Source organism: Lutra lutra, chromosome 8, assembly GCF_902655055.1.
Source record: "Lutra lutra chromosome 8, mLutLut1.2, whole genome shotgun sequence".
Classification (NCBI taxonomy): Eukaryota; Metazoa; Chordata; class Mammalia; order Carnivora; family Mustelidae; genus Lutra; species Lutra lutra.
In genome coordinates this window covers 140824897-140852572 of record NC_062285.1, presented here as the reverse complement: position 1 = coordinate 140852572, position 27676 = coordinate 140824897, and the positions used below count along the sequence as shown (strand labels likewise).

At 46.9% G+C, this 27676-nt stretch overlaps 1 protein-coding gene across 3 annotated transcripts in view; it reads right to left on the bottom strand.

Annotated features, from left to right (window-relative positions):
* The window catches only part of ATXN10 (ataxin 10), a 157890-nt gene that overhangs the window by 115923 nt on the left and 14291 nt on the right, over positions 1–27676 (bottom strand). For all 3 annotated transcript variants that reach the window (XM_047739925.1, XM_047739926.1, XM_047739923.1), the window contains exons 2-5: positions 20869–21060; positions 15397–15479; positions 3624–3720; positions 1248–1406 (exon numbers count right to left, since the gene is read on the bottom strand). In XM_047739925.1, coding sequence (XP_047595881.1) covers positions 1248–1406; positions 3624–3720; positions 15397–15479; positions 20869–21060 — 531 coding nt within the window. The remainder of the gene's footprint in view (positions 1–1247; positions 1407–3623; positions 3721–15396; positions 15480–20868; positions 21061–27676) is intronic.

Here is a 27676-nt window from a genome sequence, read left to right as displayed (position 1 = left end):
TAAGGCCTAAGTAAGTGGAAAGATACCCCTCCACATGGACTGGAAAACTTAATCTAGTTAAAACGACAGTATTTCTCAGAGTCATCTATGGAGCCATGTACTGTCTACCAAAATTCTAGCTGTTCCTCTGAACAAACTGAAAAGCTGATCCTAAAATAATATGTAACACAAGAGACCAAGAACAGCCCAAAAAAATCCTGAAAAAGAGGAGCAAAGTTGGAAGACCTAAGTTTACAGTCACCGAGACAGTGAGGTACTGGCATGAGAGAAAACGGAATGCAAACAACAAAATCAAAACACGAAACATCAAAACCCCGAGCAGAGCTTCAGGGACCTGTGGTGCAACAACAGAAGATAAAGGTTTGTGTCACCAGACTACAGAGACTGCTCCGGGGGCCCTGCGGCCTCCCACACATGCACACAGGCCATGCGGACAAAAGCACAACAGCCTGTGATCCTCCCAGAACCCAAGGACCGGCGGCCTGACTTCTGAGGAGGTCTCCTTCCTGCCCCGGGGGCGGCTGCTAGGGATGGTCGGATTGGATGTCCTTCTGATGAGATTTGGAGATGTCTGCCCACCTCCTCAGAATGTAAAACCGCTTCAAGCAACGGGGCATCTCCCTACAGTCATCATCCCAGTCTTCCGGTCCCTTGTCAGCATGTGGGACGAGGATGAAGGCTTCTCCTTTTCCCCGTCCACACAAGTAACAAACTGTCTAAATCTAACAGTGGCTTGCTGTGTTTCTACCGATTACAGTCAGCCTCAGCCTTGGCCTTCTATGGCCTGACACAGAGGCCGCGAAAGAGAAGCTGAAAAAGGATTCAAACAAATAGTGGCTGGTGGGGCGCCTGGGTGGCTCAGTGGGTTAAAGCCTCTGCCTTTGGCTCAGGTCACGATCCCAGGGTCCTGGGATGGAGCCCTGCATCCGGCTCTCTGCTCAGCAGGGAGCCTGCTTCCCCCTCTCTCTTTGCCTGCCTCTCTGCCTACTTGTGATCTCTGTCTGTCAAATACATAAATAAAATCTTTAAAAACAATAAAAAAATAAAAAACCACTTTCAAACAAATAGTGGCTGGAAACTCCCCAAATCTGGCAACATACACCTACAGATTCAAGAAGCCTAGAGAACCCAGAGGATATACCCAAAGAATTCCACACCAAGACATCATAATTAAACTTCTGAAAGGACAAAGAAAAATCTTAAATGAGCAAGTAGAGAGGCATTCAAATTTCTAACAAGAAACTTACGGCCATTCGGATTCGGGCTGCTTTTGGTGAGCTTCGATGACATCGATGGCAATGTTCAAATTTTCTTCCAGTTCTTTCATTCTCTCAGAATTCAGGGATGTGAACAAAATCATCGATGAGTAGGCAACAATTTTTTTGTCTGGATGATTTAAGCAAGACCTTCCAAACAAAGAAATGAGAGTGTGAGCCCATTCAGCAATACGGTAAAATATGATTATGACGCATACATAATAATCATCCCATTAACAAATTCAGTGCCTACTGATGTTTTTAAGGATTTAATGAAGTACAACGCTTTGAAACAAATATGCTATTTGCTGGAAAAACAGCAACGTAAAACGAGTCACAGCACAAAGCATCCAATATTAAAGACGCAGCTGACATACGACTCAAAAGCAAATACCATCTGATTAAAGAGAAAGATAATATGATTACATTTATAAAAGATTAAAATGTTCACTCTTGTTAGAAAAAAAAAATCAAAGGCAAAACAGGCTAGGTCATTATCGACAGGAATTCCTTCACTAGTTATGAAGGACAGAATATTCAGAGGAAAGATGGTATCCCGACAAGAGAGAGAGAGAATGTGGAGGCAGGAGCGTCAGTGGGAGTCCTGCTCTACCTCCCCCACCAGCTGTGCGACCTCAGCAAGGTCACTGATTTATCAACCATCAGTAACATTATGGGTCATGCACTATGGCAGGATTTTTTTTTTCAGTGCAACTTCATAAGACTCTTCTGGAGCAGATATCATCCTTCTATTATAGACAAGGACTGTGTTGACTTTACATGCCCAAGGGCACAAAACCAGTGTCTTCCAAAGCTGGAATTCAAATTTGGTTATATTTGTCTCAAAGATACATAGAGTATCTTTGATGCATATATACATGCATAGTATACCATGCAGAGTGAAGTCAACCTCTTTCCATGTGTTTTCTGATATAAAAATGGAATACAATGACCTCCTTGGCCTATCTCACCGGGCTTCAGAGAGGATCAAATTTGACACCGTCAGTAAAACCACCCTGTAAGCTGTCTTGACTTCTCCGAGCACCCTACTGAAGGGCCTCTCCTCTGCTCCTTCTACCTAAGCTTAATTATCACTAATTGTAACGATTTTAGGCCTCCAACTCTAATTACTGGCAGGAATCTGAGGGCCAGTTACAGACTCGGTGAATCATATCTGTTTCTATCTAGTTGATCTGATCTGAACATCACCCTTTCCACACAGCCCAGAACACTCTACCAGCAGGGAAGGCGGCAGAGACTTTAGGCAGCTGCTGTCTGAACAGGTGCAGCCTTTGCATCCAGAGAGCAGCTCGGCCGTCTATCAGCAGTGTCAGCTTCCCCGCCTGTCCCAAAGCGGACAGCGCCACCTGTCCTGCAGGGCTGCTGACCAGGACAGAGAACGCCCAGCCCGGGGCACGTGGACAACTCCCACGCTACAGCTTACACTGTTGCCACAACCAAAGACACCCCACTTGCTGGTAACCGAGCCTGGATGAGAAGCCAGGCCTCCCACCTCAGTGCCCCTCCTATTACCTATTCTTCCTCTGCCACCTGCTCACCTTTTATCTCCGTGCTCAACTTCTCACGAACCAACAGAGCTGGTCAAAACAAACAGTAATCCCCAGGAAAAGCACCGTGAACCAATCCAGACCAACAGATTGGTTGTCCACGTCTTACAGCTCTCCAGATCTACCAAAACATAAAGCCCTGGGCCATGTATAAAAGAAGTGCTTGGCAGGGACGCCGGGTGGCACAGTCGGTTAAGCGTCTGACTCTTGACTTTGGCTGAGGTCGGGTCAGGGTCGTGAGTTCAAGCTCCACGCTAGGCTCCGTGCTGGGCACGGAGCCTGCTTGAGATGGTCCCTCCCTCGCCCCCAGCCCTCCACCCCATTTTCTCTCCCTCTCCCCTTACCCTTCCCCCAATAAAAGTAAGTGCTCACTAAATAAAGAAATGACTATTCATTGCCCATATTTCAGTGGTTTATCGCTTTTTTATTATATATTTGTTTTTCTTACCAATTATAATAAACCTAGTACTTCTTAATCAAAATTTCTATTTTCTTAAAATACAACTGACATGCAACAAAGGGCATAAATCTTAAGTGTACAGCCCCCAAAATTATTACATACGGATACACTTCTATAACTACCAGCCAGATCAAGACATGAAACATTCCCAGAACCCCAGGATACTCCCCCATGACCTCTCCCAGCTCCTCCTGAACCTGCCACCAACCACAAACCACCACCACTATCCTGAATTCTATTATTAAAGGCTAGTTTTTCCTGTTTTTGAACTTCATGTAAATGGAATGATATAAACACAGTCTTTTCAGAAGTCAGAAAACCTTTTATCAATATACTCACAAAAAGAGTTCTGGGAAGGCATGCACCCAAACAATGGACTGGGAATCTTCATTCCTCGAGGCAATGTTGCCTAGAAACTGCAGGCCACAGCGAAAAGCTGAGGATTTATAAAAAGTAAAAAAAGATACAATTTAAACATTTTTTGACATACTGAATAAACGTATCTTAATAAAAAGAAAACATTCCAGATTATTAAACAGGAAGTTTTTGTTAGCTTCTCTTACCTATATAAAGTCTCTCACCACAGTGAAACTTTGGGCACAAACTTAATATTAAAATGCCTTACCAAAACAATGTACACTAGACAAAATAATTAACTTCTTAAAAAGACTGTAAATGTACACAAAATATACCTCTAATTTACATTAAATATCACTGGATTGTGTGTTCCGATCGAGAGAGCTATTCTTAGAGTGGATTTTGTAAAATCAAACAAAGCTATTTCAAACATACATCTAAAATATAAGACAATAGTAATATTTAAAGTTTAAAAATAGTAAAAAGATATATTAGGCAAAACCAGCCTAAAAAGGAAGTCATACATCACTTAAAATGGGATGTAATAAACATTAAGGCAAAAAGCATTATCGGAGATTATTATTAAAAGTCATTTCAGGGGTGCCTCACTGGCTGTCAGTGGAACATGCAACTCTTGATCTCAAAGGCTGTGAGTTTGAGCCCCACATTGGGTACGGATATTACTAAAGAAGATATACTTAAAAAAAAAAAAAGGCCATTTCAGAATGACTTAATTCACCAGGAAGATATAACAATTTTAAATTATAATCATCTAATAATATGGACTCATATATATGTATATATATATGTATATATATATATAAGTTATATATATGTATGTGTATATATATGTATAAGTTATATATATACATATATACATATATACATATATATGAAAAACTGACAGAAGCACAGAAGAAAGAAAAAAATCCACCATTAAATTTAGCAGTAGTTACACATCTTTCTGGGTAACTTATAAAACAAGCAGACAAAAGATTAGTATACTTAGAAAACTTTAATAGCATTTAATAACAACCTAGTTGATAGATACAGAATATTTCACCAAATAAAAGTGCAGAATATTGGACAAAACCCATGATGCTGACAGCACCTGGGATGTGGAGCAACAGGAATGCTTGTCCACGGCTGGTGGAAGGGCACAGCCACCATGGAGGACAGTGTACTCAGTGGTCTCTTACAAAACTAAACATACTCTCAATGTATAATCCAATAATCACAATCCTTGGTATTTACCCAAGTAACCAAAAACTTACGTCCACACAAAATCCTGTACATTAATGTTTACAGCAGCTTTATTCATAATTGCCAAATGAAAGCAACTAAGATGTCCTTCCATAGGTGAACAGATAAACATGCTATGGTCCAAGGAGACAATGAACTACTATTCAGCACTGAAAACAAATAAGCATCAAACCATGAACGGACATGGAGGAAACTTACAGGCACATTACCAAGTGAAAGACATCAATGAAAATGCCACATACTATATGATTCCAACTATGACATTCTGAAGAAGGCAAAACTAGGGAGACATTGCGAAGATCCATGGTTGCCTGGAATGAAGGCAGGGATAGTGAAAAGGCAGAGCACAGGGAACTTGAGGGCAGTCAAACTACTCTGTGTGACACTACGATGGTGAAAACATGTCAGGGAGAGTTATGGGAGCAAGAAGCAGAGGGAGAAGCAGGCTCCCTGATGAGCAAGGGGCCCGATGCAGGACTTAATCCCAGGACACTGGGATCATGACCTGAGCAAAGGCAGATGCTTAATCAACTGAGCCACCCAGGTTCCCTCAACATATTTTTAAAAACTGACACACAGATAATGCTCACTGACTGCATCACAATTATGTTTACATATAATTACTTGCAGGAAATAAGCCCCCAAAATGAATAGAAAATCCCCACATATTTAAAAGTAGAAGACAGACCCTAAATAACCTATAGGGACAGAAAAGAAATCACAACGGAAATACAACATTCAATCAACAAAGATGCCAGAAGCCAAAGCTTCTAGATGCAGCTAACACAGTACCCAGAGGAATATTCATAGCTTTCAAATACATACTTTGAAAAAAATAAATAAATAAAAATTAAAAAAATTAAAGGCATACTTTGGGAAAGAAGAATGAAGAAAATAAATAAGCTAAACATTTGCTTCAAGAAATTATAGAAAGAATAATAAAACAACCCAAAAGAGTAAAGGAAGAAAAAAAGATTAAGAGCAAGAAATTATTAAAATTGAAAGCAGTCATAAAAAGAGAACATCAAGATCCAAGATGTGACTCTTCAAAAAGCTCAATATTGACTAACCTTTGGGAAAACTAATCAAAAAAGAGAAAAGCCACGAAGAATAAAGACATTAAATTTTCAGAAATAACAGGACACGGCCATGGATCTTGCAGACATCAAAAAAGAAAGTCGGAAGATACTACAAATACCTTTAGGCCACACTGTTTGAAAATTTAAATTAAATGAACAAAACCCTAGAATACGGCTAAGAAAAAGCACCTCTGTAAAAAATTCAGGGAACGCCTGCAGTCTTATACCATTAAGGTCTTCAAATCAGCAACCAGAAATTTTCCCACAAAGAAAAAAAAAAAATCCTAGACCCAGGCAGCTTTATTACCTATTCACATTCAAGGAGGAAATAATTCCAATTTATACAGCTCTTCCAAAGGACAGAAGAGAGAGCAGACCCTCAAACCAGCTTGGTGAGGCTCGCTTAACAGCAGGAAAAAGGAAGAGAACAGAATATAAAAAATACTGAAAATATATTTCAAATTGAATCCAGTCGTATAGAGAATGACAAAGCTGTGAACTTACAGCTGTACTGCAAGCTGCTTTACTATCACAAAGTCAAAATTCGTAACCGACCACATTAACCTACGAAGGACAGAAACATACGAAAATCTCAAATACCACAGGGAACATAGAGATGGTGAAATTCAACACCCATTCATTTTCAAACAACAAACAAAACAAAACAACTACCAGCCACCAAAGATTGCCAGAGGGCTTCTTTAACCTAAAAATGGGCAGCCCACAAAAAATCGAGAGCACATTCTAATTCATAGCCAACTGGAGAGAGAGAGCCTTCTGAAAGGGAAGGAGACAGAAATACCTGCTATCACCATTTCTGGTCGACATTCTCCGGATAATCCAGGCCAGTAAGACTAAGGATGGCCAAACACTAGAAAAGAAGACACTAAACTTTTTTTCCCCTCACAGGTGAAGTGTCATTTCTACTGTACATGGAAAGTATTTTTAAGTATGTAAGTTGTTTGAATTAGTAAGAGTCACCAAAGTTGCTACATACAAAGTCAGTATTTTAAAAAGTCAACAGGGCACCTGGTGGCTCGGTGAGTCAAGCACCTGAGTTTGACTCCGGTCATGATCTCAGGATCCTGGGATGGGGCCCTATGTTGGGTTCCCCACTCAGCAGGGAATCTGCTTCTCCCTCTCCCTCTGCCCCTCCCCCTACTCGGGCATGTGCGCACTCTCTCTCAGATCAATATGTAAAATCCTTTGAAAAATGAATAACTAAAAATAAATTTTTAAATTAGAGTCAATATTTCCATATATAGAGAGAACAAGCAAAAAAATAAAAATCAAGAAAGGAGACCATGTATGAAAGCATCAAAAATACAGCTATAAGTGATGTACAGTGCCACTAAGCAAAAAAATTCTAAAACTTGACTGAGTGAGGAATCACACCATGATCACAGAGTAGGAATCCACTTTTCTCTAGAGAGTAAGTGCAATCTGAGTCTGAATCCCCACAGGGTGTGTAGGTGTGCATGTGCGCACACGCATATGTGTACGTGCATATGTGTTATTTTACACAATCAGAGGTTGTGTATATGTTTGTGTGGGTGTCTGTGTAACTTGACAAGATAACTCTAAAATCTGCCACTATCCAAAGGGCCAACAGCTGAGAAGCTGTTGAAAATCATTAGGTAAGAGGATTTGTTTTCACAAAATAGTAAGCAAGTGTACGTAACACTATGGTACTGGGGCAGGAGTAGATAAACAGACCAACAGAAAAGAACAAGAAAGAGACTCAAACCAAAACTGGCGAGAGATGCGACAACAGATTATTGAGTACAAAATGGTCTTTTCAAAAAATAACACTGGGACGATTGGGTGACAGTACGGAAAAATGGAAATTGGACTCCTTCCTCATACAACACAGAAAACTCAATTCCAAGTACTAACCTAAATTGAAAAAAGTAAAAATAGAAAGCTTTTAGGAAACAACACTACAAAATAAAAAGACATTTTAAACAAGACACACAAAATAACACCAGAGAAACATTAACAAACTAAACTTTAATGTTAAAACACTTGGGTGCCTGGGCGGCTCAGTGGGTTAAGTGTCTGCCTTTAGCTCAGGTCATGATCCTGGAGTCACGGAATCGAGTCCCACATTGGGCTCCCTGCTCAGTGGGGAGTCTGCTTCTCCCTCTCCCTCTACTCTTCCCCTCACCACTTGTGTGCTTTCTCTCTCTCTCAAATAAATCTTAAAACAAAACAAAACAAAACAAAACAAAAACCTAAGAACACTTTTTTTTTTTCTCAGAAGATATCCTAAAGAGTATTTTAAAAACACTATCCACAGAACAGGAAGAGAGACAAACACGTAACAGGAACACATAGGTACCACAGGATTTATCCAAAGATTCAAAAAGCTTTTATAAATCAGTCAACAAGACCAATTCAATAGAAAAATGGCAAGTTCAGCCTCCTCTGTCCATAGGGGCCTCACGGAAGGTATGCAGGTACTTGGTTCCCGGAGACTCCCCTGGCCGGTTTCGGTAGCATGTGGTCTCCTGTGGCGAGATAACAGGGATGAGCTCCTGCAGGGTGTGACCAACTGGAGGTCTCCAGCAGCCAAAAACTTCCTCAGGACGCTTCAAAGCAACCTCCCCAGCACCCCAGGTGTGGATTTCCAGCAAGTTCCGCCAACACGGCCTCTCAGTGACTTCTCCATGTGACAAGTGAGCCATGACCAGGCCATCTCCAAAAAGAGCTGGTTCTCAGACCCAGGAAGGGGGAGTCTCTCCCTTGGCTGCCCAGAGTGTCTACAATTCCTGTATGCTCCAGCATTGTCCGTACTTCTTAGTAGTCAACCCCGTTACTTCAAGCCCTGGTTAGAGTCAGTGATTCTTTACATTAAGTTTTCCCTGTTCCAGTGATGACGTGGTTTCCATCGCCTGGATGGGTCCTCACTGGCAGAGTGGACGGAGAGAAGGAAGACAAGGAGGGGGGAGCAGAAAAGAGAGGGAGGAAGGGGAAGGGGTCCCAGCGGGAGCAAGAGAAAAGGGCCCCAAGCACAGGCCTTAGAACACAATGACCACTAAATCAGTCAGGACCAAGTCAGGCGGACAACACTACTTATTTCAAGAAAGAAAAATAAAGAACGAAACCACAAATTTCTGAGGTTAACACAGAGATTCATGCTATAGGAAACGGCCACCACGCTCGGAACTGAAGGCACGAAGGGAAAGTAAGGCAGGTAGGGTTCTGAGAAGCCCAAGCCAGCAGCGGCCCTGCAGGGCTGGAACCCAGGCCTTGGGAGAAAGGGGCTGCCCAGCTACCGTGAGGGCCTTGGAAGCACAGAGGACACCTCCGACTCGGGAAGGGCCCCGACCAGCTGATAATGGAACCCCCGGGTGAACACAGGGAGGCTGGAAAGGGGGAGCGGCTGCTGCTTTCCAAGGGAGACACGAATGGGGGCCAAGTCCCGACTTCCCTCCTCCTGCCAGCCAGCTTCCCACCAGCATCCTTCACTGGCCGACTCTAACAGAAAGCAAAGGACAGCTGTGTTTGTGGCCTTCCAGCCCTGGCGACACAGTGCAAAAACAGAGACAGAGGGGTGAGCTTGAGTTGAGTAACGACAGCCCAAGATCCAGAATAGTCTCTGGCATTAAGCAATCACCAGCGTGATACACACATGTCATTTCTGTGCGTTCTCATTTTATCTTCACAATAAGGCGGACCGCATCATCTAACATTTCAAAGATGAAGAAACGGAGGCACAGAGTGATTCAGTAAATGAGCCGAGGTTGACAGCGAATGAGGGGCCCAGCCAAAACTCGGAGCCCGTGGTGTGCCTTCAATGCCAGCTCTTAACCAGGCCAGGAGCACTGAGAGAAGCCAGGAACATTCGTACAGTTCACACAGGTGGAGAGAAGCTCATCGGGGAAATACTTAAAATACTTCTGTGCTTTGTGGTAACCGGACACGACCATGAATCCCTGCAGGCCCACCCCTCCCCAGCCCCTTCCTCGGGACACGCCCCATACCTAAAAGGCCACTGCCTGACGGAGCCCCAGCCTCCCAGGGCCATGCCCCAACTATGCCTGGCATGCACACCGAGGTGTCCACACCCGCACCCTCCTGTTTGCTCACTGGGTTTGAAGTGGTTCACATCAGGGCCAGGGCAGCCCATGCAGGCGGAAAGGCATGTGATGCGATCCCGAGTGGAAAGAGACCGAGACGCTTCTGGGGAACCAAACCCCACATGAGGAGAGCGTCAGGAAGCGAGCAATGAGGCAAAGAGACAGGAGGAATAAAAGTACCTAGCACCTGCTGAGTACTTACCAGGTGCTGGGCACTGGGCTCTGACCGTGCTATCACCTAACCCCCACCACAACCTTCTGAGCTAATCGCCAGCCTTTCCACACACGAGCAAACTGAAGCTCTCGGATCACCTCGCTTGCACGGCTAGAGCAGCAAGGCTGACCGAAGCCAGAGGTGGCTCCTCTGCACCCAGGAGCCCAGGCCGATCCAGGAAGGTAGAAAGTTGCAGGAAAAGGAGGTGAAATGGAAGATTCTGCTCCATGAAAGGATTCCCACCGTGCAGCAACCACGAAGCAATTTTAAGAGCAGGGCACTTCCGAAGTCTTTAAACTTTCTAGACCTCTGCTTTGGCAGAAGGAAGGTGGGCCTGCTGGTCCAGCCCCAGAGCTCTGGCCCTCCATCCTCAAGACTCTCCCAGGATCCGGCCTTCCCTTCCAGCCTTCTCGCCCAACGCCCCCACCCCCCACGCTAACCCTGGGCTGAGCACAGAACCGGCCGCCCCCGACACCTCCCAGGCAGAGGGGCTGCAAAGATTAAGAAGGAAAAGATAACATGATGTGCCTGTGCTCAGCACTTGCTCACAGGAACTCAGCAATCGCGGGCTCGGAGAGTTCCGGAATGGTGGCCCAAAACAGAAACACTGAGATAAGAATAGGAAGAAATACTAAGAAATACAAAGACAAGAAAATGATAAACCAAGAACTTCAAAACTGAATTAACATTACAATCTACCAGAAGCAAGATACCAGACTGCCAAGTACCCGTTCCTTCCTGGACACACAAATACTGACAGAGGATTAAACAGTCAAGCGTTTGTCTGAAGCAGCCTACGCACACGTATGGCTATTCTCCTTTCCCCTTTTCTGAGTTTTTAAAAATTACTTTATAATGAAATTATAGGAAATGTTTATAATGAAAAGCTCTACCCTCATTTTTAAACTGAAGTCACAATTTTAAATGACAATTTATATTTTTACTGAATAGTTTAGGATGTTAACATTCAAATCCTTGTAGAACTGAATTTCCCTCTCTCTCTCTCTCTCTCTCTCTCACACACACACACACACACGCCAACAATACATGCTAGTCTGAAAGGCAACTGACCTAACAATCATTCAGGCAACTAAAAATTAGCACTCTGAATCAGAACACAATTCCAGGAAGGAAAAGGTTTAAAGATGTCCCAGCAGCAAGAAAAGAAAACCCCAGACAAGTACTAATGACAGTTTACTTTTACCAAACAGCTTATCAAGTGATCTGTGTAAATACTGCAAATGTTACAAAACCATTCAAAAATCCCAACATTATTTTTACAGATTAAAAATGAATAAAGGCCAAAAACAACACCAATAATTCAATTAAAATAACTCATGCTTGTGTTTACATAAAATTTGATGAGTATAATATATTCGTCACACCACTGCAATTATTCTCTGAAAATAATACTCTAAATATTATTTTGACAATGTAATTACAGTTTTTACCTCAAGAGTGGTAACAAAACGCTGGCACAGATATGCTGCTAAAAATCCACCAAGAATAAGGTTCTCACAGAGAAATAGTCACAACACAGTATGGGCACTTTATTAAGAACCAGAGTGCTTTTATAAGGCTTGTATTAGGCTTGAACTAATTACACTATAAAATTTTTTAAAGTTTCATTGTTGAATCCAAATTTCACTGTGGAATTCCAAATTCAGGAACACCGTGGACCGCCCTCTTTAAGAAAGAGAGAAACACTATTTAACTTCCATTTCCCTCCTCGCCTCAGTAACATCCTTCCAGTTCTGCCTACAAGCACACATCATCTACGTAAAGTCAACACAACTGGAAAGTAAAGACCTAAATCAGGAGAGAGATGGCCCATGTTCATGGACTAGAAGACTCCATATCGCTAAGTTGGCAAGTCTCACCAAAAGGATCTATAGATTCCACCTAACTGCTAGTATGCACGACATAGATGTACTCTTAAAAAATCAACAACAGGGGGCACCTGGGTGGCTCAGTGGGTTAAGCCTCTGCCTTCAGCTCAGGTCATGATCTCAGGGTCCTGGGATCGAGCCCCGCATCGGGCTCTCTGCTCATCAGTGAGTCTGCTTCCTCCTCTCTCTCTCTGCCTGCCTCTCTGCCTAGTTGTGATCTCTCTCTCTCTGTCAAATAAATAAATAAAAATCTAAAAAAAAAAAAAAATCAACAACAGGAGGGGTGTCTGGGTGGCTCAGTGGGTTAAAGCCTCTGCCTTTGGCTCAGGTCATGATCCCGGTGTCCTGGGATCGAGCACCGCATCGGGCTGTCTGCTCCACAGAGAGCCTGCTTCCTCCTCTCTCTCTCTACCTGCCTCTCTGCCTACTGTGATCTCTGTATGTCAAGTAAATAAAAAAAAAAATTTTTAATTTAAAAAAAATTAAAAATCAACAACGGGGGCGCCTGGATGGCTCAGTGAGTGAAGCGTCTGCCTCCGGCTCAGGTCATGATCTCCGCATCCTGGCATGGAGCCCAGAGTCCGGCTCAGCAGGGAGTCTGCTTCTTCCCCTTTTCCTCTGCCCCTGCTCACACACACTCACTCTCCCTCTCTCCAAAATAAATAAATAAATCTTTAAAAACCACAAAAAGACAAACAGCCCAATTAAAAACTGGGCAAAGACCTTGACATTTCCCCCGAAGGAGATTTACAAATGGCCAAAACAAGCATATAAGAAGATGTTCAGCATCATTAATCATGAGGAAAACACAAATCAGAACCACAATGAGATGCCACGTCGCAACCATCGGGATGACTACCACCCCCCAAAAAGGAAAATGAACACAGGCAAGGACGTGGAGAAACGGGAATACTGTACACTGTTGGTAAAAATGTAAAATAGCACAGGTGCGGAGAAAAGTCTGGTTCCTTAACAATTTAAATAAGAAGTGGACCCACAATTCCACTGCTGGAATTGCTGAAGGACAGAAAGCCCATACACTGATTAGTATGTCCACAGGCCCACTCAGAGCAGTGCTGGTCTGGACGGTCCAACAGCAACGCCACAGCCAAATGGCGGAAACCACCCAAATGGCCACCAGTGAACGGATTCATAAAATGTGGTCCACGCACACAACCGAGTCTTATTCGGTCGCCACCTAAATGAGGTACTGGTACCTACTACAACTTGCAAACACTCGGGAACACATCCTGTTTCCTGAAAGAGGCCAGACACACAGGTCCCGACTCTCTGATTCCACTTCCACGAGAAACCCAGAACCGGTAAATCCAGAGACAGACGCAGGAGAGGGGAGAGCGGAAAGCAGCTGCTCAGCGGGGAGAGGATTTCCTCTCGGAACCGTGGAAGTACGTGCAGTTAGATGTGGTGGCTGCACAGCACTGCGAACGCTCTCAAGGCCCCTCAGCTGTTCCCTTTAAAGAAGTTACTTGTTGGCTGCATGAATGTCAGGTCAGTAAAAGGCAGATTCCTTAATTAAACTAACACACCACAGCTGCTGAAACCGTAAACCATTCCAAACACACCAACACAACACACCAACACAACACAACACACCAACACAACACACCAACACAACACAACACACCAACACAACACAACACACCAACACAACACAACACAACACAACACACCAACACAACACAACACAACACACCAACACAACACAATACACCAACACAACACAACACAACACAGGTGTATGAAGACGTGCCCTCTGGCTGGTACCAATCGGTGAAAAGCCAGGCCGCCAACTACACAACCAATTTCTCTACTACTGACAAACTGGGTCCTAAAAAGTGTCAGAAATCACCTCCTTTAGGTTTTCTGTTAGATTATGGACTTGCCTCAGTGAAGAGAGAATTGATCCTGTAAAACACTGTTTTATCCCATAAACATCACACAAGTCTTCTGTGGCCGATCAGCGACGGAACAGAACAGCCCACAGCATCCAGGAAGACAGGAGGGCACATGATGTGCGATGGAAGGATGGGGAGCCCAGGGATGGGGCAATTTCGGGAGACGGGATGCTCGTGGGCACACGGGGATGGGCTTCAGCACGCCAGGGGAGGGCTGGACCGCTCTGATGGCCTTGAATCACTGCGTCCGTCTGGTGCTTCCTCTCAGGTGTCTCATTCAGAAATACTTCGTGGCCAGGGAAACCCACTTCTGCCCACACGGGACACACTATCCATCACACCAGCACTTTTCAGTCATTATAAAATGCACTACATTCTGAGCTCTCCTCCTGAATGACCGTACCACACAGACTTCAAGAAGAGCTGGTTTTCCATGCGACAGGGAAACCCGGACCAGACCTTATTGCTGATTTTTCATCCCCCAATTTGAGCACAGAGGCTTCTGGTGTATCATAAAATAGAGCTACAAAAAGATCTCTAAATATGTAACATCTTAAAAACACTTTCCTACGAAACCCTACACCCTACCGGTTTTTCTTGACAATACCTGAGAAATTACTGCTGCCCAAAAAACCAGAGAGCAAACACTCAGTGTGCGGGGGCGTGGATGATGTGGAAGACAGATTCCTGTCTGCTCTGCTCAGTGTCCGGATCACAGCCGGCACCAAGGACAGGCATGCCACGTCCACACAAGACACCGTATGACTATGCGAGGGCCGGCCTAACAAAGCACCAGACTGGTCAGTGTAAACAATGGATTTATCTTCTCAGAGAAGAAGGCTCAACGACCACGATCAAGGTGTGGGAAGGGCTGGTTCCTTCTGAGCCCCCTTCCTGGGCTTGCAGATGGTGGTCCTCTCGCCACGTCCTCGCGTGGTCATCCCTCTGTGTGTGTCTGTGTCCTGACCTCCTCTTCTTACAAGGACCCCAGCCATCACGGATTAGGGCCCGCCTGCAGGACTCCATTCTACTGTATTTATCTCTTTCATGGCCCGGTCTCCACAGTCACATCCCCAAGTGGCAGGAGTCAGGACTCCACCGTATAGAACTGGGGGAGAGTCTGGGAGCACAATTCAGCCCACAACAGAGTGAGGAAAGGAAGCTGTGACAACTTCTTTTATGATCATTCACTAACATCACCAAATAAGTTTCTCTGTATCATGAAATACAAAACATTTGCTTTAACTCAAAGTTGTGGATTTTAAATCCTTTCCAAAGGTCTGAGAAACCCATGAACCCCACTGCAAGTTACCTGTCAACAGGGACTCCTGCTCCACCCGTAGCTCACGAAAAAGAAAAATCAGATCAACAGCCACGCCAATTGTATCCAAGTTCCTGTAGGAGATTTTTTAAAAAGAAAGAGTCAGATCCATTAGTTTTCTTAGGCCTGCGTTTCAAATGATGATCCAGGAAACGGAGCCGCAAACTTTCCACATCATAATCTCATAACCTGCCGACGTGTTACCCCCCGCCAAGGCAAAGGGGACCTTAGGGCTGTGAGTAGATTCAGGATCTTGAGATAGAAAGATCACCCTGGATTAGCCAGGTGGGCCCAATATGGTCGCAAGCACCTTAAAAGAGGAATACAAGAGGGTGTCAGAGTTGGGGAAGGGGACATGAGCCCAGAAATGCCAGCGGCTCCTAGAAGCTTCTAGAAAAGGCCAGGAAATGGATTTTCCCCAAGAGCCTTCAGTGGGAACTCGGCCATGGTGACCCATTCCAGCCTTCCGAATTCCTGAACCAAAAGATAACAAATCTGTGTTGTTTGAAGCCACGAAGTGCTGGGTAATGCGTCACAGCAGCAGCAGGAAAGCAATCAGATTTGGGAAAGCAGAAGCGGTGGTGCTCGTATAAACACCCGCACACGTGAGAGCAGCTCTGGAATCTGGCAGGGAGCAGGGGCCGGAAGAACACTGAGCAGCCTTGGAAACGCTAGAAGCTTTTACAGACTCCTGGTGGGCTCGTGGATGCCGAAGGCTCAGAAGTAAGGAACCGGGGGCGCCTGGGTGGCTCAGTGGGTTAAGCTGCTGCCTTCGGCTCAGGTCATGATCTCGGAGTCCTGGGATCAAGCCCCGCATCGGGCTCTCTGCTCAGCAGGGAGCCTGCTTCCTCCTCTCTCTCTGCCTGCCTCTCTGCCTGCTTGTGATCTCTCTGTCAAATAAATAAATAAAATCTTTAAAAAAAAAAGAAAAAAAAAAAAAAAAAGGTAAGGAACCGATCCCTGGAAACCGGGGAAAGGGGACCCTTTTCCCACAGGGGCAGAAGCTCAGCAAAATGATGAACTTGGATGTTTAGCTGAGCATGTCTCCAGTGCCCCACAATGAAGGTGGGACCTGAGTGCTTCCTGCTGCACCTAACAGGTGGCCAAGGGGAGAGCAAAAGGAGATGAAGAGAGAACCAGGTCTTGCTTCGGGGAATTCTCAGTCTAGCCAGACGGCAAAAGACACTAAAACTGGGACAATCAGTGGCAAGAAAGCCAAGGGGTTAGCTGGACAAGCTTTTGCTCCTGCCTGGGAAGGATCAGAAGGTCAGTGTTGAGTCCTAGGTGAGGAGGGGCTCTTTGAGCAGATTAGGGTGGGACTCACTCCCTTCTGTCACCTCAGCAGAACCCAGGAATAGAGATGGGATTATTTAAGAAAGCTCTATGCAGGACCCTCTTGTCTAATGATGGGAATCCCCATGACAAACACGTGAGACCCACAAGGTTGTTGAAAATGTTTTACCGGGAGAAGAAAGTCTGGCAGCTTGGACGAAAGGCACAGAGAAAGGACGAAATTTAAAAAAAAAAAAAAAAAAAAGTGTCAGACTCCCAAAATTCTACCGGCAGGAAGTAGGCTGATAGAATGACTCAGGTGCAAACACATGCTCCCTTGGGGAAAAAGGAAGGCTGACTCTGAGGGCAGGGCCAAGGGCACAGCCTAAAGCCACAGACGACTCTTCCCAGGCCTGGAAACCGAACTGAGTTTTCTGCCAGACAGGATTCTGAAACTGCTTTGCTCGGGATCAGTGATTCCTCTTTTCCTTCTATTTTCTCCTCTTTCAAAGGATAATGTCCAAAACAGTTATCCTAGGCCTGCCCCAAACTGCATTTGGGGAGCAGAGAACCTGTCCAGTTTCACAGGCGCACCAATACAGTGGAATTCTACCCCAGGATGGATGTGCTCCATCCAGAATCTGACGTGTGAGTAATTGAGACAACTGGGTAATACAATTCGGGACTTTTAGCTGATGAGACTTAGATGAGATTCTGGACTCCAGCTGATGTTGTCGGGGTCAAAAATGTGGGGCACTGGGAAGGGCTAAAGGCATTCTGCATACGGACTCTCTAGGGGCTCCAGGGTGGACCATGGTGGGGAGAATGGCCCCCGAAAGATGTCCACACCCTCAACTCTGGAACCTGTAATTATGCTCTTATATGGCCAAAGAGATGTGGTATATTAAGAAATATGTTTTTGGTCTTTGTCCCACATTCCTAGCGCAGAGCGCCTAAAACCCTTGGAATTTCCAGCGTGATAAGGCTTTTTTTTTTTTTATATTTACAACAAGCCCCTTTCAACCACAAGTGGGTTTATCCTGATAAGGCCGCTCTAATGGGGCCTCCACGTGGCCTCACAGGGGGGCTGGCTGTCCCCCAGAGGGACCACAAGTGATTATGGGGCTGTAACTTTCAGCCCCAACCTCCAGACCTCTGGGGAGGAAAAAGGTCTAGAGACTGAGTTCCATCACCAACAGACAACGATTTTCCCAATCAAGCCTATGTGACGGAACCTCCATAAAGACCCCCACGAAATGACAAGTTTGGAAAACTTCTCTGTGGGCTAGTGAACACATCAGAGGGAGCAAGACCACCCTGCAGCGACCCACTTGCCCTACGTAGCTCTTCTCTTTGGCTATCCCGAAGTTGTGTCCTTCACAGGAAACTGGTAACCCTATGGCAAGTGCTTCCCTGGGTCTTGGGAGCCGTTGTATCAAACCCAAGGGGTGTCACGGGAACCTCGGAACTTGTCAGCTAGGCAGAAATGGCAACCGGTTCTCATCTCAAGTGGGGCTATCTAATGGGACTGAGTCTTTTACGTTATGGGATCTGATGGCACTGATTCCAGGCGGGTGATGTCAGAACGGAAATGAGTCTAGACCCACAACTGCTGTTGAGAATCAAAGTTGGTCAAAAAATATGAGAAAAGACTTTTTAGGTATGATTACTCATTCTGAGAGGGGGAGATTATCCTAGATTACTGGCGTGGGCATCATGTAATCCTAAGAGTCCTTATCTGGGGGTGCAGGATGGTGGGAATTGCAAAGGGACTGGAAGATTCTCTGGTGTTGCTTGGAGGATGGGAGGACAGAGCCACGAACAAGGACACAGGCAGACTCCAGAAGGCAGAAAAACAAGAGAACGGATTCTCTGCTAGAGAATGTCTACTACCAGCCCCACTGGTTCTCACTGATCTTGCACTTCTGACTCAGAAAGAGAAGATAAGAAAGATTTGGTGTTCGAGCAAGCCGCCAAGTCTGCAGCAATCTGTTCCAGCAGCAAAGGACACCCGACGGCTCCCTGCCTTCACTTCCCCACGAGAAGCAGAAGGAAGCCACGACACTCACTCCCTTAAAGAACAAGAGGGTCCGGGTCCTGTCTTCCCTCCCCACAGCCGAAGAGCAGCTCAGTGCCTACCTCCCAGAGGAGGATGGTGCTTGCTTGGATGGCCCTGCCAGAAGACAGCTGGTATCTCATCTGCCACACTATTTTTCCTTGCAGTGCTTGAATTTTTATAGTTTGCATATTACTTGTATAGTCAGGAAAAGCAAATAGAAATAAACTGCAAAGGAAGTTGTATTATCGTATACTTCGAGTGTGCTAGCATTCCTGAGGGCAAAACCAGGCCACCGGGGTACCCGGGCAGAGTGGGGGAGGCAAGTGGCGTGAAGCAATCTTATTTGAAACACCCACAGCCCTGGGTGGGAGATACTGCTTGCCCTGACTTCCAGAGGGCAAGACCGGTGCTCATGAAGGTCAAGGTCCCAATATAGGGTCCCGTGGCTGTTCAAGGGACCGAGCAGTCACCCACGACAGGGGTAGCAGGTGTCTCTGGGCAGATACGACACCCGCTGTCAAGCTGAGCCCTGGAGTCCCAGAGAGCGTCCCCTGGCTCGTCTACTGTTCACGGAATGAGGGACTGTCAGGCAGGTTCCTTAACCTGAGCCACAGTTTCTTCTTCTGTAAAAGTGGGAAAACGGCAGCATGCTATTTCTTGGGTTTGTTCTAAAAATAAAATAAGACACTGCAGTTAAGCCCTGGGGACAAAGCCTGGTGTGGAGGGTAGGCCCACCGAGCGCTCGCATCCTTCCCAGCGAGGCGAGCCAGGCACAAGGACGAATCTGCACCCCACACTCAAGAGTTTCTGTTGTAAGGCTCTCCCTTTCCTCCCAATCACATCGGAGGGGCTCCCTTGCCGGGAAAGGGACAAAACAAACTAGCCTCTGCCCCTGGCTTCTGTTTCCAGCCCATAACTAGTTATATTTTAAGATGCAAACTACTATTAGCAACATTATTACCATTTCTATGCATTTACCTGCAAAACGGACAGCAGGGTCTGCTCAGTATTGAAGTGAAACAATCTTGGCATTCTCCCCCCCTCCTTTGATCTTAAAACTCTCATTCATCACATCAAAGCCTCAGGTATGAGACTGTCTAGGCAGCAAAGGGGGTCCCTCAAGTGGCTTCTGGACCAGCCCAGCTCCACCCACCACAGCAGCGAGAGGGGCCTGGAGGCTCTGTCTACTTCAAGTCCAGGAAAGAAAGGGGAACGTGCTCTTTGTGGCTTCCGATTTCATCTCAAGTAAAAATTGGTAATAAAAAGCAGATTCCGGGGCACCTAGGTGGCTCAGTGGGTTAAAGCCTCTGCCTTCAGCTCAGGTCATGATCCCAGGGTCCTGGGATCGAGCCCCACGTCAGGCAGCCCCACGTCGGGCTCTCTGCTCAGCGGGGAGCCTGCTTCCCTCTCTCTCTCTCTCTGCTTACTTGTGATCTCTGTCTGTCAAATAAATAAAATCTTTAAAAAAAAAAAAAAAGTAGATTCCATTAAACCAAAGAGAAAAGGTGCTCAGCTCTAGGAGGAGAGACCAACAAGCAAAAGAACAGGAACAGCATCTGGCAATTCTCTTCTTAACTACTTTCAACAAGGTGCCCCTTCTAAAACAGGGGGAAGGAGAGCTCGCACCTCTGCACGGTCTAAAGGAAATCTTAAAATAGGCCATCTTAGAAATCTACAAGACACGCTCCTTGTTGCAAGTCAACACAGGCTAACTAATTAAAACACTAAAACTAAAATATTCACAGCTATGAAAAGTGAGGCCCAGAACCGCGTATGCCTTTAGAAAGGCAGAATCCAAAATTGGAGAATTAAAATTAAGTTGAAATCATCATGCTATATGTCTATAACCTAATAGTTCGAAACATACTAGAAATACAAAGAAGAAAGCAAACTAAAAACACTCTGTCATAGGTCGTACCGTTTATATGCTCACCTGCAAGTGTCCAGTGGCAAGACCATGGGGTGCCTGTCCCCTGGAGATGGAATCCCAGCCTTGTGGTTACCGTTGAGTAATAACAATGCGATCCCCAAACTATTGCTCGCCCGTAAACCTGCATGACAGCCCAGCACTCACATGCGCAAGGAAAGAGGATCAGAGGCCACTACCGAGTGGGCGCCACAAAGAAGGCTACCTGATGGAGTTCTGGTTCACAGGACACTCGATGCAGGCGTTCCGGAGACACCGGAAGCACTCCGTTATCAGCTGCAGGCTGGACGCCAGATGCTCCACCTGGGACGGGTCTCTGCAGGCCAGCTCGACGGCGTGGGAAGATTTCTTCAAGATGTCCAGGACTCTTTGGAAGATAGTCCTAGGTGCAGTTTCTCTGAAAAAAGGACGAAACTGTTACAAACCAGAGGAAAACAAATCTCATCACTGAATGTCCTACTCAGAAAGCTGCTTGCACTTACTTCCGTGGGCCGGTGGGCCAACCTGTCTGTTCTCACTCTGTAACTTACAGCACAAAATCGAAGAGCTACAAACCAGGAGCGTTTAGCCCGGCACATTCTCAGAGACCTTTCCATGTGTTATTGAGACAAGTGAAACCGAGGGGAATTGAGTAACTTGCCCGTATCACTGGGCTAATAACGGGCAGAGCCCCACTTCCGAAAGAAGCCATCTGACGTGGTAGCCGCACCCCCTGCGACAACCCAAATGCCCATCTCAGGGGAGGGTCTGTGCTTAGGGATCCGTCCTTAATCAAAACAGCATACCTACATTCTCTGTTCTAGAAAGAGAATCTAGCCACGTCCACCACCGCCCAACATGTACCAAAATACAATTTTGAGAAACACTATTCATTAAGCTGTCTGGGAGGCCAACCCGCTCACTGTCCATTTTCTAGATACAGAGAAGGCAGCAATGCAGCCCGTATATACTGGATTGCACAGATGAGAGGGAGAGAGAAGGAAGGAGGGAGGGAGGGAAGGGAAGAAAGGAGATAAGGGAGGAAGGAGGGAGATAAAGAGGGAAAAACACACAGAGAAACTGAGATAGTGAGAAGGGGGGAGAAGGGGGGAGGGAGAGGGGGAGAACGGGGAGGAGGAGAGCGGGAGAGGGTAAGCAAGCAGTGAGCAAGCCAGTGAGGGCATCCTTCTACCTAGAACACATGCCCAGGGGAGAAAAAGGAACATGTGGCCAGTCCCCCGGGGCATCTCAGTTCCCACATGCCTCTCCTCCCAGGAGCAAGGCCCGCACCGGCTATCACTACAGGGCTATGAAGGTAAGAAATTTTGTGCAACATGGCTCAAAAACGTGAAGCCGCCTTCCTCGCTCCACGAGTCTCCTGAAGCAGCAGCCCCTGTCTTATAGAAGAGCGACTGCTGTGCCAGACAGCTGGGGAGCTTCTTGCTGAGGACTCTGACCTCACGAATGCTCGCCTCTGGCCCCGTCACGCAAACCCCAGCACCCTCCAGCTCTTCCTCCCGCTGTGCCAGGTTATCAGGGAGTCCCCAGTCCACACGAACCGTGGACACCGAGCCACCCAAGTCACTGGGCCGGCTCAGGGGCTGGCAGAGCCCCTCCACGCATCTCCCCCCGCGCAGGGCAGGGCCCAGAGACACGACCCTCCTTGAGCTTCAGGACCCCAAGTCCCTGTACTGCAACTGGCATGTTTTCAGCTCACGGACAGAGGACGTAAGTCACATTATTTGTCAGTGACTGGGTGACCAAATGAAACCGTAAAAGCCCAAGGGTACGGTACTCACCCCATCTCAGGGACTGTAAGAAACAATTACCCACATAAGCCATTTTCAGTGACGATTTGCCATAAAGAAAATTCGCGAACGCTCTCCAGACATCATCAAGGAGTACTAAGTACAGTGCAGACACTGACACGCTAAGAAAACACCAAAAAGCGTTTCAAACACATCAAAGGATGCTGAGTGTGATCAGGATTTCTACAACAGAGAGTAAGTCTCCTTATGTGCCCCCACTGCACAAGGTTTCGATGGCAGCCATCCTGGAATGTCACGGTCAAATAAAAGAAGTGACCGCCTGAATCACATGCAATCACGCCTCTTTTTCCTACTGAGATGGCATCATCTGCCCCAGGATGAAGAAGCTGACATGACCTCTCCCCACCCGTCCTTCACAAGGTCACCTCACGCGGACACCACCTCGCTACCGTGAACGGTCTTCCCAGAAGCCATCACATCGAAAGCTTCGGACTCAAACTGTGGTAGATGGAAAAGCAAGATGGGAAAAAAAACCACTGTTCTTGGGAAAACTGGAGGACTGATATTCCAACCATGCAACAATTAGTAAGTTCGAGAACCTATCCTATGAGTGACTCCTGAGGCTGCACAATAATTTACCACATGTGCACCAGGCCTTTCTCCTTGGTTAGACTTTTAATCAAAAGAAAAATGTTTAGCTGAGCTAAGGCCAACCGCCATCTTCCTAAAATGACTATTAACGGCTGCCAGAGAACCCTCACGGGAGCCCTCCCTCAGCACATGGCAATTCACGCTTGTGCCGTGAAGAGAAAATAAGATAATCTGGGACTGTGATCACTGTCACTTGCTCTCCCCTGGCTGCATACCCGTGGATTCCTGAAAACACCAGGCATCTGCAAACCTCTCTGCTCCAACGCATGCCCTCCCTGCAAACGTGCCTGCTACACAACGCCCACCCCAGAGTCTGCCTGCAAAATCCTGCATCTCCTTACTGAAGCCTCTGGAAAACTCCCAGGGCCGGAGAAACTCTCCCCTACTCCAGGTGGACCAGTTCCCCCGTCAACGTCACTCCACTGTCACTCCACCCATAAGACAACTAATAAAGACTTACCCACATCAGATGATACTCACTTCTCCAGCACAGCTCCCCGGCTGGCCCATAAACCACCAGGAAACAGAGCCTATCCTCTTTATTTCCATATCTCTAGGGCCCAGAACTGGCATTCACTAAAGCTGCCAACAGCGATGAGGCACCAGCGCGCTCGGTGGCATCTGCCTGCCTCACGGATGCGCACTGGGTGCGCCCTGAGCAGGTGAGCAGCGGAGCTCGCGCCCCAGGCTGCAGCAGCGGGAGAAAGAGACCTACCCAGGCGTCCGTCCGCCCGCCTCTCCCATTCCTGTCAGGAAATCCATATATCCTGGCCTCCCTATCTCCTTTATCCTCGGAAAAGGGTCATGTTTTCCAAAAGATGGTAGACGTCTTATGACCGATAGTTCACAAACATCAAATTTTTCCTTCTCCGTGGGTGACATAATGGATGACCCTAAAGGGGGAAATGTAACCCTACTGAGAACCGTACCGTAAATTTCCGGAGAGCAAAGACTATCTGTTAGATGTCTCGCTCCCCTAGAAAGGGCAGAAGGAAAAAACCCGTTCTCTAGAGCGATACAATAAATGGTTGCAGACGTTACTCGCCACCGTTGTGTACAAGACCTGATCAAGGTCCACCAGGTGGGGAAAGAGCTTTCATTCGCCCCCAGCAAGAACTGGGGAACACCCAACAGTCTTGTGTGTACCTCTGTGCTCCTCGACAGCCTTGAAAGAAAGCTATTTGGTATAAGAGATCCCAACAGCCCTAATGTACTGTCTTCAAGTTGGAAGTTCACCGTCAAGGCACCGCGGCTGAAGACCTGAAATGATCGACGACAGATGGCACAACAGTAAAGACCGACCGCTCCCGCATTCCAAATGTGACTGCTAATAACAGTAATTGCTGTCACTTCTGCTTTAACCAAACTAACACAAAATATTCAGAGACTTTAAAAAGCTTAGCTACTTTATCCACAGAAGGCAGAAAGTACTTCGGAGGACAATTAAAATTCAACTGTTAGGGACGCCTGGGTGGCTCAGTTGGTTAAGCAGCTGCCTTCGGCTCAGGTCATGATCCCGGCGTCCTGGGATCGAGTCCCACATCGGGCTCCTTGCTCATCAGGGAGCCTGCTTCTCCCTCTGCCTCTGCCTGCCATTCTGTCTGCCTGTGCTCGCTCGCTCTCCTCTCTCTCTGACAAATAAATAAAATCTTAAAAAAAAAAAAAAAATTCAACTGTTAGACACTCCTATTAGATAGGAATGCATCCCCCGAAGACAACGCACAAATGAAATGTTACATTACAGAAACAAAAAAAAAAAAAAAAAAAAAAAGGCTTTGAATTCTACAAACGGTAGAATTTCATTTCCTTCAAGTCTGAACAGATCTGTAGGTTGAATCTAGGCAAGTCCCGTCTCAGTAAAATTAAAGAAAACTCCCCGTGACCGTATGTCAGAGATGAGATAGGCCCGCGGTCCCATGGGCACACACTCTTTCCAGCCAGTCACTCGTCAGGCTGGACCTCCTCCTGAAAAGGAAGCCAAAGGCTCACTGGGGCCCGGGCCGGCCCTGCTGGGCTTCGCTACTCCAGAAAAGAAGGATTCTTACACCTTGTAGCCAAGTTCCAAGATTAAGAATCACTGGCTGTTATTTAAAACCAACCCCCCTCCCCACCCCCTATCCCGCTTACTGATCTGACCAGGCTGGACTCAACAAAATAAAACAGAAAATAAAAACATTTGCCCTTCCTGCCAGAAACAGCTGAGGGCAGAATTCTGAGGTTCATCTTTGCCGACCTGGGAGCTCTTCTCTTTCCCTTTTCTGTTCCATCTGGAACTCTCAAGCTGTCCCTGACGGCTCAGACCAATCCATTTATCTAGAAGAGGCCGGCGAGTAAACACTTGGGGCTAGAGGGCCTGACAGGCTCAGTCCCCACTCCACAACGCTGCCATCAGAGCAAAAGCAGCTGCAGACGACATCTGAGCGCATAAATATGGCTGAGTGCTGACGAAGCTCTCCTTGGGGACACTGACATTTAAAGTTCATGCAGCTTTCTTGTGCCCCAAAGTTTACTTTTTCCAACCACTTAAAAATGTAAAAACTACTCACAGACCATTTAGAAGGAAAAAAAAAACAAAAAAAAAAAAAAAAGGAAAAGACAGACACGGACATTCTTAAAAGATGGCCCCCGGATCAGTCTGGCACCCCTGCTTTAAAGTTTTTTGTTTGTTTTTTTTTTTAAGATTTTATTTATTTGACAGAGAGAGATCACAAGCAGGCAGAGAGGCAGGCAGAGAGAGAGGAGGAAGCAGGCTCCCTGCTGAGCAGAGGCTCCTGGGATCATGACCTGAGCCGAAGGCAAAGGCTTTACCCCACTGAGCCAACCAGGCGCCCCTGGCACCCCTGCTTTAAAGAGTCCACACACATCAGCCCTCCCACCCCCCAAAATGACACGCTTCCCCCTTTCCCACTGTCCTCACGATAGTCAAAACTCCCCTCTCGTCCAAAGCAGACTGCAAGTGCTCAACGCCGAGTGAAAGGCAAGAAAATGTGCAACCGGCAGGCGGGTGAAAAGCAAACCACTGGCTGCGTGCCCAGGAGCAGCCCTGCCTTCAAAGAAACCCGACGGGTGACAGCGCACCCGGCCACGGGCTCTGCGGGGGTCAGAGGGAGGAAGGCACCCCAGATGCATCTAAGACGGCGTGTTAGCCACAGCTATAAAGCTCTGGAAGAAAATATATGGAGAATGTCTTTATATTCTCAGGCGGAGAAAGATTTCGTATAGAAGGCCTCCTTAAGAACCTTATTTGGAAAAGTGGTCTCAGAGCAGGGAACGGGATAAGGAAGCACCGGGCCCCATCCTGGGAGATGCGGATGGAAGGCGAAGGCATACCTGGTGCATCACAGGGAAGGCGGAGGGCTCGCGAAGAGGCAGCCTGGCGAGGAAATGGAAAGGTAAAATGAGTCAGAGGCAAGACAGAACCACACTGTGCAGGATAGAAGGATTCTGGCTTGTATCCTAACGGGAAAGCCCCAGAAGGCTCTAGTGCCCTGCATTCTGGGGGATCCCTCTGGCTGCTCTGTGATGAACAAACCACAGGAGATGAAGAAAAGGCACCAGGAGACCAGTTAGGGCCCTGTTCTAGGAAAATAGCGGCAGAGACAGAATAAGCAGAGTTTAGATTCTGGATATATTCTCAAGAAAGAGCCGATGAGATCGGACGACAGAATCCGTCATGAGGGCCATCTGAGAAAGGGGACTCAGGGAGAACTCCACAACTGTGGCCCACGCAACATCAGGAAAGATGTCCGGGCAGCTCGCCAAAAGGGAGAAGGCTGCCTGGAGATACCCGGGGGGTGGGGGGGCTCTACAAGCCGGGACTGGTGAGGCTGGAGGTGCTTTCCAGAAACAACGAACCATGCAGGAGGCAGAGCGATCCACAAGCCTGGAATTCGGAAGTAAAGTTCAGCCGGGGTAGATGTTCCAGCCACCAGCAGACGGAGAGTACTGAAGCACGAGACTGAACAAGGTTGCTCGGGAGTGAAGCGAGCACAGGGCAGGGGAGAGGAGTGGTCTGAGGACGGAGCCCCTGGAGCCCCTGGAGCCCGGGGAGGGAGCCGCCAACAAGAAAGGTGATTCAGAAGAGGGTGGTGGTGTGCAAGGCGGGCGAAGAAAGTGTTTCCAGGAGAAAGATGTGAGCCCCCAGCGACTGCAGCCGGAAGGTCAGGGGAGTGAAGAACGAAGAGGAACACCACTGGGTAGCAATGTGAAACGGGTTCGAGAGAAAGAGAAACTGAGATGGGTAAATAGAAATCACAGTTTGGAGAAGTTCCATTAGGAAGGGGAGCAGGAAAATGGGACTACAGCTCAGAGAAACAGAGCTTTCTCACAAGGGGAAAAACTACAGCAGATGTATAATCGGATGAAAATAATCCAACAGATAGGGTGAAACTGACGATTTAAGAAGGGGGGGGGGGATTGTGGGAGCAATGCCTGCAAAAGGGAGCGAAGTCGAGCATGCAGGTCCGGGGGCAGTAGGGACAGGTGGCATTCAGAGCAGGACTGTTCCTCCACAGCCACAGAAGGGGAGGCAGGGGACAGTCACGGAACAGGTAGCTGGGGAGAGAGGAGGACGGGGAGTACTGGAAATCAGTTTCTGGCTGCTCCTCTCTTCTC